Source organism: Myxocyprinus asiaticus, chromosome 10 (genome assembly GCF_019703515.2).
Source record: "Myxocyprinus asiaticus isolate MX2 ecotype Aquarium Trade chromosome 10, UBuf_Myxa_2, whole genome shotgun sequence".
Lineage (NCBI taxonomy): Eukaryota > Metazoa > Chordata > Actinopteri > Cypriniformes > Catostomidae > Myxocyprinus > Myxocyprinus asiaticus.
Genome location: NC_059353.1, coordinates 42,889,508 through 42,902,470, shown reverse-complemented (window position 1 = coordinate 42,902,470; position 12,963 = coordinate 42,889,508). Strand labels below are relative to the sequence as shown.

General features: G+C 37.4%; 1 protein-coding gene across 3 annotated transcripts in view; it reads left to right on the top strand.

Annotated features, from left to right (window-relative positions):
* znf385b (zinc finger protein 385B) overlaps positions 1-12,963 on the top strand; it is a 213,640-nt gene that overhangs the window by 69,230 nt on the left and 131,447 nt on the right. Inside the window, exon 1 of one of the 3 annotated variants that reach the window (XM_051709122.1) lies at positions 4,101-4,278. The exons of the other annotated variants lie outside the window; for them this stretch is intronic. Coding sequence (XP_051565082.1) covers positions 4,254-4,278 — 25 coding nt within the window. The 5' untranslated portion in view covers positions 4,101-4,253. Of the gene's footprint in view, positions 1-4,100; positions 4,279-12,963 lie in introns of those variants that run through there. 3 annotated transcript variants of the gene reach the window in all.

The following is a 12,963-nucleotide window of genomic DNA, read 5'->3' as shown; positions in this document are numbered from 1 at the left end:
TGTTGTACCGGCAGATAGGCATACGTGAATGCACTTGCATCACGTTTACATAGCCTATAATTTATTAATGCATGATATCTAAAAAGGTTTTATTTACTTAAAGGAATAGTCCATGTTCATTATAAGTTAAGCTCAATTGACAGCATTTGTGGCATAATGTTGATTACCACAAAAATTTAGACTCGTCCCTATTTTTCTTTAAAAAAAGCAAAAATCGAGGTTACAGTGAGGCACTTACAATGGAAGAGAATGGGAGCAATTTTTGGAGGGTTTTAAGGCAGAAATGTGAAGCTTATAAATTTTATTGTCTGGGTTGTGTAGGAAAGAGGCGAGAGAGTCAGGATCCAAATGCAGAACTTAATTATAAACAAACAGAAGAGAATACAACTCTGAAGGAATCTTATGAAGGTAACACAAACAAAACAGCAGTATGCTGGTTAACAAAGCGCTACCTACAAACATACCAACAAAGAACCAGGAACAAGAGGGCAGGGCTAATAAGACAACGAGGAACACCTGTGATACAATTAGGGCAAGGAACTGAAGACGGAGGCTGTGTCTCGTTTGGAAGGATGTGTCCTCCGGAGGTACACCTGTAAAATCTATTTTCTTTTCTTTCTACATCATTCTAACTCTCCTAAAATGTACCTCATGCATTCCCTATCCAGAGGGACTTTGTTTCCTTCTCACTTAAAGCGCTGGCACTTGTTAAAGAGTGGCGTGCTGTCATAGCAACCATGTTACGTTACGTTCTATTTCCGTTCGTCCTACGAAGGCCTTCTTAGTATATACTCGGTATACTGCAGCCTTCAGAGGACGCGACCTCTGGAGGACACATCCTTCCAAATGAGACACAGCCAGAGACAATGGAGGGAAACAAAGGAACTTTCAAGCTAAGGGTCCTTTTAAAGTTCAAATTAAGAGTCCTTTGGACATAATTACATGACATTTATAAAAGCACTTACATTAATTCTTCTGATAAAACTCATGTATAATTTGAGTTGTTTAAATCATAATTTTTACAGTCTTTTAAGGGTTTTAGGGTTTGTTTACATTACATCTTCATGACAACATAGATGTAAAATTGGCTATAACTTTACACAGAAAAGGTTAGCAAGCGAATTTTTTACACAAATATTGTTTATGTCTTGTGGCTATATTTTTGAAACAGTGAGTATTACAACGGATTGGTCCCATTCACTTTCATTGGTAGTGCCTCAGAATTTTTTTTAGCGATTTTTTAGTGAAGTCAAATTTATTTTTGTGGTAATTGATATTATGCCACAAATGCTTTTTACTGAGCTTAACTTGTACTGAACCCGTAACATTCCTTTAAAGCAAACAACGAAGAGTGAGCTTTCAATTATTTAAATACATCACTGAAATAAAAATAAAAATAGCAAAATCATTAACTTTCAATTGCTTTCTGCTATCTCATAACTCGGGTATCTTTTAGAATTCAGACTTCTATTGGTCATTCATGTACTCGGAACTTGTAATTATAATATTTCCGGTTCCACTTGAAGGGTACATATGTCCAGGAATTTATTCATCCTACTCACCTGCAACACCTAAAGAATGTACTTTATTAATGGCAGATAAATATGTTCTTCATCCAATGCAATACAAACAGTATGCAAATTCAGATGCAGCACAAAACTGCACTTATAAAAATACTTTTATTCAAAAAGTATTGATAAAAATATTTGTCTAATAAAAAAATTACATTTGATCTAATATTTGTGTGTGCTATGTGCTATGTATTCTAACACTAACCCTAACCCTGTGTAGGCAGTAGACAGCAAGGCAGCTCACTAGATTTTGGAACATGACATAAACAGTACAGGTACATATTCATTCAATATATTTAGCATCATGCGTTTCCATCACCATTTATCCAGCGGTAATCAGTAGATGTAACTGTGATAGCCCAGTGTGATATGGCTGGTGGCTTGTGTAGTCCAACCGGGTTTGATATATTGGGTTACAAGCTGTGTTAGTATGTCGTTTGGTAACTGCTTGAAACTTTCTGAGCCGTGGGGTAACGGGGCTCATCCGGTGACATTTACTCACACATTTATCTAAGCCACCATAGCCCTTTACTCACAAGTGTCAGGTTGTGCGAGCCACTTCTCCATTCTTTTTGTCACCTCCAATGGCAGGGCCCATCCATCTGATCGTCCCGGGCCTTTCGTAATGCCAGTCACTCTGATTTGTGACGAGCCTCTTGCAGAGAGTCATTGGTGTGATGAATGTGTCTTTTGGTTTAATGCAGTTATCAGCAAAGGCCTGTCACAGCTCCTTAGATAATTCTTTCGATTTGACAGAATGTGGGTCGGTGATGTGATGCCCATTTTTTTGTTCTGTATCAATAAAGTTATTTATAAATACATAAAAAATACAAACATTCATTTTATGATGAATTTGTTTTGAGTTTCAGCGTAAATAAGAAATGTCTAGCTGTGCAACTTTTTGGAGATTGTAAATAAAGGAAAAAAGTTTTATGAAAAGGCTTAAATTCTTAAAAAAAAAAACATAATTAAGGCATTTGTCATGTTTTATTATTTCTCAAAAAGAAATAGACACCATAATAAACCTTTTTTATACAGTATATATTAATATTATATATACTGTATATACACTCACTAAGCACTTTATTAAGAACACTATGGTCCTAATAAAGTGTCCGACTTGGTCTTCTGCTGTTGTAGCCCATTTGCCTTAAGGTTCGACGTGTTGTGCTTTATGAGATGCTATTCTGCTCACTACAGTTGTACAGAGTGATTATCTGAGTTACCATAGCCTTTCTGTCATCTCGAACCAGTCTGGCCATTCTCTGTTGACCTCTCTCATCAAAAAGGCTTTTCCATCAGCAGAACTGACACTCACTGGATGTTTTTTTTTTTGGGCAAGATGTGCGTAAACTCTAGAGACTGTTGTGTGTGAAAATCCCAGGAGATCAGCAGTTACAGAAATACTCAAACCAGCCCGTCTGGCACCAACAATCATGCCATAGTTGAAATCACTAAGATCACATTTTTTTCCCATTCTGATGGTTGATGTGAACTTTAACTGGAGATCCTGACCCGTATCTGAATTAATTTTATGCATTGCACTGCTGCCACACGATTGGCTGATTAGATAATTGCATGCATAAATTGGTGTACAGGTGTTCCTAATAAAGTGCTCAGTGAGTGTATATCAGATATTTTGACCTTTTTATGACATGGCAATGTCAGTTCAGTTTTTCAAATGGTATTACCCCAAGAAAACTTAACAATATTCATGATTCCAAAATATATAGTATTTGTACAGTGCAAAAAATAGGGCTGGGTATATATATTGATTTTCTGATTAATCTCAACCTTCATTTGAACGATCCCAACACTGCTTCTTAAAATCTCAAGATCGATCTTTTACTCTGTGCCTATTTTCAGTGGCTGTGTGAAAAAACTTTGAAAAACTTTGAAAAATATGTTTGAAAACTTTTATATTTTTTTCAAATTAATTACTAAGATGTCTAGACTTGCTTTCAAGGTGTAAGAAAAATATTTTATCACTTTTTACTTCATAGTTTCACCACATCTTTAGAGGTACTAGATCAAAATTTTGGTTCAAAATGTTTTTCAAAAATGCATAAAACCAACAGTAAAACAAAGATGACATTTCTCAGAACATGGCACATGCGTTTTAAACGATTTCTTCTTTTCATCATATCAGACATCCTTGTTTGTCATTGAACCATCTATGGTCATTTCTCATTTTATCTCATTATAATCTCACTGCATTTACAAAGGAACAGTCATTTAGCAACATACATACTGGTGCTTCTACTAGTCTAAAAGAAGACAGAGGGAAATGTATGTCTTTTATCATAACTGATGAGATATGCCTTATGGTGGGAAATATGTGGTCTGGACATTATAATACGCATCAATGACCTGAGGTAATTAGCCGCCTGACACATATTCTCTCTCTCTTTCTTTACTCCCTCCTCCTCCTCTGTGTGTGTGTGTGTGTTTGCTACTGTCATCAGGGATTTCCACTGAGAGGGGAAATGAAGGAGTGTCTGGGAAGGTTTAGATGGGTATTGATCTTTAAGAGTATTGTCACACATGATAATACACACGGCTGAGGAGCTGTAGCGCTGCGCAAAGCACCACGCGATCTGTTGGATTCACCCTGACGCTTTTCTTTTTTCAAAGAACACTAAATCTGACTGTAGTCATTTCAATACCTTATTATTTGTGAAAATGTGGACCAGCGTTCTCAGCAGAGGTAAGCATTTGGTCTGTTTTTCCTTGCTCGTATTAATCTTCTCTTCAACTGCAGAGTATACAAACTGTAATGAGCTGTTTTCAAGATGACATTGCGTTCATGTGTGGACAACATTGCTTTTAGACATAGTGCTTTGAGAATCACATGAAAGTTGTCTGGTAGCATTACTCAGGAAATAAAAATCACAAGTGAGATCTCTAAGATCTCAAATGTTTCTCCTACACAGCAGTGAGATTAAATAGAGAGAGAGAGAGAGACTTGGAGACTTTGCTCAAGTCACCTGCTTCTCAGATTTTTCTCTTGACAAAAAGACCCCAGTAATCTCTCATGTTTTCTCCTCTAGAGTTTCAGAAGAGATCTCAAACAAGGTCTCAAACTGTGCTTAGATTTGCCAATATACCAATCAGAAGAGATTTCAGTATGAACTATAACATTTCTCATCAAATTCTTCCAAGACCAAATTATCTGAGCTATTCTATCCACATTAATTTCTACAGTCTTATTGTAAGTCATTAACTGTTTATTCCCCCTAAAGAATTTTAGGAGAAACTACTGTGACAAGACTGATACTTAAATATATAACTGAGAAGTCCATTATTTCTCCTGAGCTATGGAGTTTTCTCTGTCTGTGTCTGTGACTGAGGGCCATAACAAACACACTTCTTCGTGTGTATGTGAGGTAATGGAGTGTGACATAAAGAGGAAAGGATTATGTTGGGATCAGGTGAGAGAGAGAGAGAGAATTCAGCATGTTTTGCTCAATATGGAGCCAATTGTGGATTTGAGGCAGATTATAGCATGACTCGATGCATGCAGATGAGAACATAATCCACCAAAATCTGCTTCCTAGAATGGTTGAACTAAACTCAGAATCTCAGAATCTAAACATTTGTGTACTGATTGTGTCATCCAAGGGGTAAATGTATAGCTGGTTATAACTGTTATTACATTTTCAAATAAATTGTACACAGAAATTGAGCAACGTGACAATATTAGAACTCTACCATTATAATGACTGAAGCTGTCACTCACTGTCACGGGATGTCAGAGACAGGACCCAATTGCAGAGTTCAAAAACAGGGATTTATTAAATACAACAAAAAAGAGCAAAAACAAACTAAAACTCCCAAGAGGGGGATAAATAAACATAAACTACCCTAAAGAGGAAAAAGTTTATCCAGTCTGAGGTAGGAAAAACAGGGCACAGGACCGACCGGACTGGGCTACGGGAACCAAGGAAGGAGTAAACAGATCGACTGGCAGGACCGACATGAGAGAAACAAACACGACTGGAAACAAGAAGAACTGGCACTGGATGGCAAACACGAGGAGACTAAAATAGGGAGAGAAATCAACAGGTTAACAAGACAGGGCAGGTGTGACTAATAAACTAATAATGGGCAAACAAGGAGGCGGAGTATGACGTAAGACAGAGAGACACGAGGCAATACAGAAACAGAACAAAGACACGTGCTCTCACAAGACAACAAAACACCTGAATGGCATGAGCGCACATCGCCAAGACAATAAGGCAATAATCCATGCCAACCGACAAACAAGATGAGAGAATGCGTAGCAACACCAAACAAAACGATGCCATGCATTCTCACACTAAACGAAGCCTGAGCGTACATCGCAGGACAGTATAACGACAGGATAGTCGCTAATGTAGTGTTAAGTACTGTGCACGTTGTGCGTGTCCATCAGTCAGTTAGTGTTTTCATGATGTGATTTTTCAGTAGATTCAGAGTGATTAGGTACATGGCATTTAAGGCTCAGCTAATTGGCTAAAAACTATTAGCAAGGATGACAGCATTCAGGTCCCATACTTCTAGATGGGCATGCATCAGCCGAGCAGCTGCCATTGAGATGATTGGGAATGATAACGAATAGCTGTATTGTATACTGTGTTTTGGTATCATCAAACAAATCATCACAAAAATAAATCACAACTTTTCACTATCAGACTTTTGAACTCCAAACTGCGCTTCTCCATTTCTGCAGTGTGCTTTGAAGACATGAAATTGCATTTGATCCCTTCTCTCCTTCCCCTATTTACAGGCTCTTTTATTGTGATGGTCAGTGCATGGTTGACTGCCAGGACTGGATGCTTTCTGTCTGTAGCCCTGATACGTTATCGCGGTGGCCAAGGTGTCCATGAGAGATAAAACACCACTATGACACTCGAGAGGGGTTACAATCCAGCCAAGATGCCAAGGGCATTATTGCATTAATTCACTGGAATCGCTGTCCGTGCTGGGGAATGCTCAGTTTATTACTCCCATCTAATTTCATATAATGGTTTTCCAGGCACGTTTTTGTGTGTGTGGGAACCACAGCGAGTATGTAATGTGCCTGTGATTTCGAGATGCATATACTATATATACACCTGTCTATGAGCACTGCTCATTTTTTAGCCTTTTGATGATATTTAGTATTTCAATATATATATCTGGTCTCAGATACTGTAGCTTCGTATCAGAGATTCAAAATGTTTAACTTAAGAGCTAAAATATCGATGAATATAAGGAAGAATGAAATTTCATTATTTTCATTTACATGCACCAATATAACAATACATTGTAATTAACCACAATATTAACCTACATACAGTACATAGTTCCTAAACACTTTAAAATATGAAGAATCCCATGCTTAAACATCTGTGAATGTTTTTTGATTGATAAAGAAACATTTTGAATCAATTAACTGAATCACGAAAATGAATCAAACTTACCAACTCTAGCACCGTTTTTGCTATGGAAGTTTAAATCAGGGATGCTTTTAAAGCATGATTTAATGCTCTCATACTCACAAGTCACCAGACAAAGAAGGACTGTGAAATTAGCCTACTGGATTTTAATGGACAAATAAAGAGGGCCATAAAATAATATTGATATTCACGTTTCCTTAATTATTAATCGCCAGCAAAATCATTGCAAATATTTAGTGAATATTCAATATATCACCCAGGCCTATGCCCTAGTGTGTGAGGATGTTCTACAACCATCACAAAAGTGTGTGTGCCTGACCACGCACATGAAGTTTAATTCCCTTGGCAGATCAATAAGCACTCGTCTTAAAGGAGCTGTATGTCAGCAGAGCTGTGGTGAGCTGGCTGGCTTTTAGAGCGTGATTTTATTAGCTCTACTAATCGATTTGTTTTTTCTTTCACAAGGAGTCTGATCCTCAGTAGAACGAAGCGAGAACACTTTGAAGGAATAGTTGACCCATAAAAATAAATTGTCATAATTTACTCACCCTCCTGTTGTTCCAAACCCCTATGCTTTTATTTTTTCTGTGGAACACAACAGAAGGAACTTTACTCCATACAAGGTCAGTTCATGTTTACCACAGCTGCCAAGCTCCAAACAGGGCCAAAAAAAATATAAAATTACCATTCCATCCGACCTGTGTGTCTTCTCCAGCCTACTTGAAGCCTTATTATATAGTCTTCTGAAGACATACAGCTTTGTGTGAGAAACAGAACAAAATAATTTTATTATTCACTGAAAATCTGCTCTTCCGCAGTAGCTCTCAAATCTCATTCTCCATTCCACATACAGTATTCATACTGCCACAGCATGTCTGGTAATGACACACATGAGAATCAATGGCGTTTGGCATCAAATCTGCCGTGCAACGTAAAAAATAATAATTTCTGAACTTAAATGAGATTTCAGAGTTTTGGCGCAGAAAAAAATATGAGTAAATAACAATTTAAACTGTATTTGGTCTATAAAAATTCTTCAAAAATTCTAATATTGTTTTCCACAGGGGGCCTGGGTAGCTCAGTGGTAAAATACGCTGGCTACCACCCCTGGAGTTCGCTAGCTTGCTAGTTCAAATCCCAGGGCATGCTGAGTGACTCCAGCCAGGTCTCCTAAGCAACCAAATTGGCCTGGTTGCTAGGGAGGGTAGTCACATGGGGTAAACTCCTCGTTGTTGCTATAATGTGGTTCGTTCTTGGTGGGGTGCGTGGTGAGTTGAGCATGGTTGCCACAGTGGATGGTGTGAAGCCTCCACACGCACTATGCAAGCCACATGATAAGATGCACAGGTTGATGGTCTCAGACACGGAGGCAGCTAGGATTCGTCCTCCGCCACCCAGACTGAGGCGAATCACTACACGACCACGAGGACTTAAAAGCACATTGGGAATTGGGCATTTCAAATTGGGAGAAAAAGGAAAAAAAATATATATATATATATATACAGGTGCATCTCAATAAATTAGAATGTCATGGAAAAGTTCATTTATTTTAAGAAGTAGTTTAAGTCTTTGGTTCTTTAATTGTGATGATTTTGGCTCACATTTAACAAAAACCCACCAATTCACTATCTCAAGAAAAGAAATTAGAATACATCATAAGACCAATAAAAAAAACATTTTTAGTGAATTGTTGGCCTTCTGGAAAGTATGTTCATTTACTGTATATGTACTCAATACTTGGTAGGGGCTCCTTTTGCTTTAATTACTGCCTCAATTCGGCGTGGCATGGAGGTGATCAGTTTGTGGCACTGCTGAGGTGGTATGGAAGCCCAGGTTTCTTTGACAGTGGCCTTCAGCTCATCTGCATTTTTTGGTCTCTTGTTTCTCATTTTCCTCTTGACAATACCCCATAGTTTCTCTATGGGGTTCAGGTCTGGTGAGTTTGCTGGCCAGTCAAGCACACCAACACCATGGTCATTTAACCAACTTTTGGTGCTTTTGGCAGTGTGGGCAGGTGCCAAATCCTGCTGGAAAATGAAATCAGCATCTTTAAAAAGCTGGTCAGCAGAAGGAAGCATGAAGTGCTCCAAAATCTTTTGGTAAATGGGTGCAGTGACTTTGCTTTTCAAAAAAACACAATGGACCAACACCAGCAGATGACATTGCACCCCAAATCATCACAGACTGTGGAAACTTAACACTGGACTTCAAGCAACTTGGGCTATGAGCTTCTCCACCCTTCCTCCAGACTCTAGGACCTTGGTTTCCAAATGAAATACAAAACTTGCTCTCATCTGAAAAGAGGACTTTAGACCACTGGGCAACAGTCCAGTTCTTCTTCTCCTTAGCCCAGGTGAGACGCCTCTGACGTTGTCTGTGGTTCAGGAGTGGCTTAACAAGAGGAATACGACAACTGTAGCCAAATTCCTTGACACGTCTGTGTGTGGTGGCTCTCGATGCCTTGACCCCAGCCTCAGTCCATTCCTTGTGAAGTTCACCCAAATTCTTGAATTGATTTTGCTGGACAATCATGAGGCTGCGGTTCTCTCGGTTGGTTGTGCATCTTTTTCTTCCACACTTTTTCCTTCCACTCAACTTTCTGTTAACATGCTTGGATACAGCACTCTGTGAACAGCCAGCTTCTTTGGCAATGAATGTTTGTGGCTTACCCTCCTTGTGAAGGGTGTCAATGATTGTTTTCTGGACAACTGTCAGATCAGCAGTCTTCCCCATGATTGTGTAGCCTAGTGAACCAAACTGAGAGACCATTTTGAAGGCTCAGGAAACCTTTGCAGGTGTTTTGAGTTGATAAGCTGATTGGCATGTCACCATATTCTAATTTGTTGAGATAGTGAATTGGTGGGTTTTTGTTAAATGTGAGCCAAAATCATCACAATTAAAAGAACCAAAGACTTAAACTACTTCAGTCTGTGTGCATTGAATTTATTTAAAAATTGAGTTTCACAATTTGAGTTGAATTACTGAAATAAATGAACTTTTCCACGACATTCTAATTTATTGAGATGCACCTGTATATATTGTTTTCCACAGGAAAAAAAATAAAATAATAATAGCATTCCGGTTTGGAGCAGCATGAGGTTAAGTAAATAGTGACAGAATTGTCATTTTTGGGTGAATGGGTTATTATTCGTTTAAAGTAGATCTTAAAATCCAAACAAAATGCACAAAATGTGGTTAATCTAGTTTGGTGTTCAGAGAGAACCACTCTTTTTAAACAATGATTTTGAAAAAACAGATAGCTGGGATAGGCTCCAGCACTACCCACGACCCTAAATAGGACAAGTGGCTATAGAAGATGGATGGATGGATGGATGGATGGAGTGGCTGGTATTATTCATTGAGTTTATAGAGAAACAAGACCATTACCAGTTGTTATTGAGGACATTGTTTATGATTTAATCAGGAAACAAATAGTACATACAGAGTGTTGATTATATATGACTTTTAACTACTTTATGTGAAGTAAATAGATCTAAGCTGGCCTGTCTATTCAATTACCTTTTCAAAGACTCATTCACAATATTTAATTCTACTTAATTGCATCTATTCATCATTTTAGCAGTCATAAGCTGAAATGTCATAAAAATGAACATTGACCATGAGATAAAATGTGAGTCTAGAGCCATTAAAGCTGCTTTAGAAAAGAGTAAATATGCAGTAGTTAAAAGCACCATGAAAGTGGCATTCATTTAACGCCCCAATCCAATATCTTAAGACAGTTCCTTTGATATTCCCTACAAGTTTCTATTTTTATTCATTTTCCCAGTGGCAGTCATCCACCTTTTCAGTTTCATTAAATTGGATTAGCCTCGTCACTTCATTTCACATACTCTAAATTTAAAAAGTAAGTACAAGATATGGTTTCCCCAACGAATCGAACTGGAAAAAGGTTCTTCTATTTTTGCTGCATATGTTTGTTCTTTGCTGGAGCCACACAGTCCTACAAGGTCCTTGTCAGCGCATATATCTGTCTTTTCATCTGCAGTGTCTCTGGAAAACACAATATCTCTAATGTTGTTACTTCATCACCTTCAAGCAATACTGCCTCAATTAAGATCTCAGTGTTGATATCCAGTGATATAGGTGCTGCACCAGTGTCACTGCTGCATTACTCTGCATGGCTGTGCATGCAATCTCACTGGAGTCAACTCATTACAGATGATGGTAATTTATGTGAATAGTTACACACACATCACTGTAAAGTACAGCCTCTTGTGTGGCTTTTTTATTTTACAAAACGGCAGGAACAGCAATATGATAAAAGACACCAATGTACAATAGATAGCTACATTTATTATTAATTGGAACAAACGATTCTTCTGCCAAGTAATAGAGTTTATTATTCTAACTGTAGGCTGATTACGGTTGCCAAGCAACATTGCAACTTTTTTTTATTGATATACAGTATGCGGTCACAGGTGTGTGATAATCTACGATTTTCGATGGCTTTGAATGCAGCTCATCCAGTCAGAACTATCCATTTTATAAAAATACTGTATTGCACGGCCTTAAAGGAATAGTTAATTCAAAAATGCAAATTCTCTCATCATTTACTCACCCTCATGCCATCCCAGATGTGTATGATTTACTTTCTTCTGCTGAACACAAATTAAGATTTTTAGAATAGTTCAGCTCTATTGGTCCACACAATGCAAGTAAATAGGTACCAACATTTTGAAGGTCCAAAAAGCGCATAAAGGTAGCATAAAAGTAATCCATATGACTCCAGTGGTTAAATCCATATCTTCAGAAGAGATTTGATAGGTGTTGGTGAGAAACAGATCAATATTTAAGTCTTTTTTTTTTTTTTTACGATCATTCCCCACTTTCACTTTCACATTTTTCTTTTGTTTTTGGCAATTCACATACTCTGTGCATATCACCACCTACTGGGCAGGGTGGAGAATTTAAAATGTAAAAGGACTTAAATATTGATCTGTTTCTCACCCACACCTGTCAAATCTCTTCTGAAGATATGGATTTAAACACTGGAGTCTTATGGATTACTTTTATGCTGCTTTTATGTGCTTTTTGGACCTTTACATTTTTGGTACCCATTCACTTGCATTGTGAGGTCCTACAGAGCTGGAATATTCTTCTAAAAATCTTTGTTTGTGTTCAGCAGAAGAAAGAAAGTCATACACATCTGGGATGGCATAAGGGTAAGTAAATGATGAGAGAATTTTCATTTTTGTGTGAACTATCCCTTTAAGTAGCTTACTGCTTTTAGAAAACCGTGGCAATATGATAAAAGACATTGTTTTAATAATTTAATTGATTAATAATTATCACAATAAATAAGTCTTCGAAGCAGTATAATTAATTACTCTAACTGTGATTTAAGGAATGTTCCTGGGTTCAGTACAAGTTTAGCTAAATTGACAGCTTTTGTTGTGGCATAATATTGATTACCACAAAAAATTGTTTCAACTCATTTAACATCTCTCGTTTATTTAAAAAATAAGAAGCCAAAAATATGGCTAGTTAAAATATTGCATTATACAATATAATACATTAAAATACACTGTTTCATAAGTGTATTCTCAATACGTAAACATGATATGTTCTAACTTGATTTTAGTTTGATAAAATCAGGGATGTACTGGCATTACAGTGTTTACCAGATTACAGGTTTTACTGGCGTTACGTTGTCTTGACAACAAAGTTGTAATATTGAATATAACTTTACACAGATAAGGTTAGTAAGCAGTTTTATCACACTAAAATCATGTTAACGTGTATGCGTAATGGTTGACCTGAAGCAGATGGGTTAGGATCTATATGCAGAGGTTTAATGAGAGAATCAGAGAGCGACAAATATACAATAAGAAACCAGAGGACAGGCAAAAGGTCAATAGTCCAAAATATCCATCAATACAGGCAAACAGGTCCAAGACAGCAGGCAGAAAGAGTAATCCAAAACACAGGCGATAAATCCAAAAAGAGTTAAT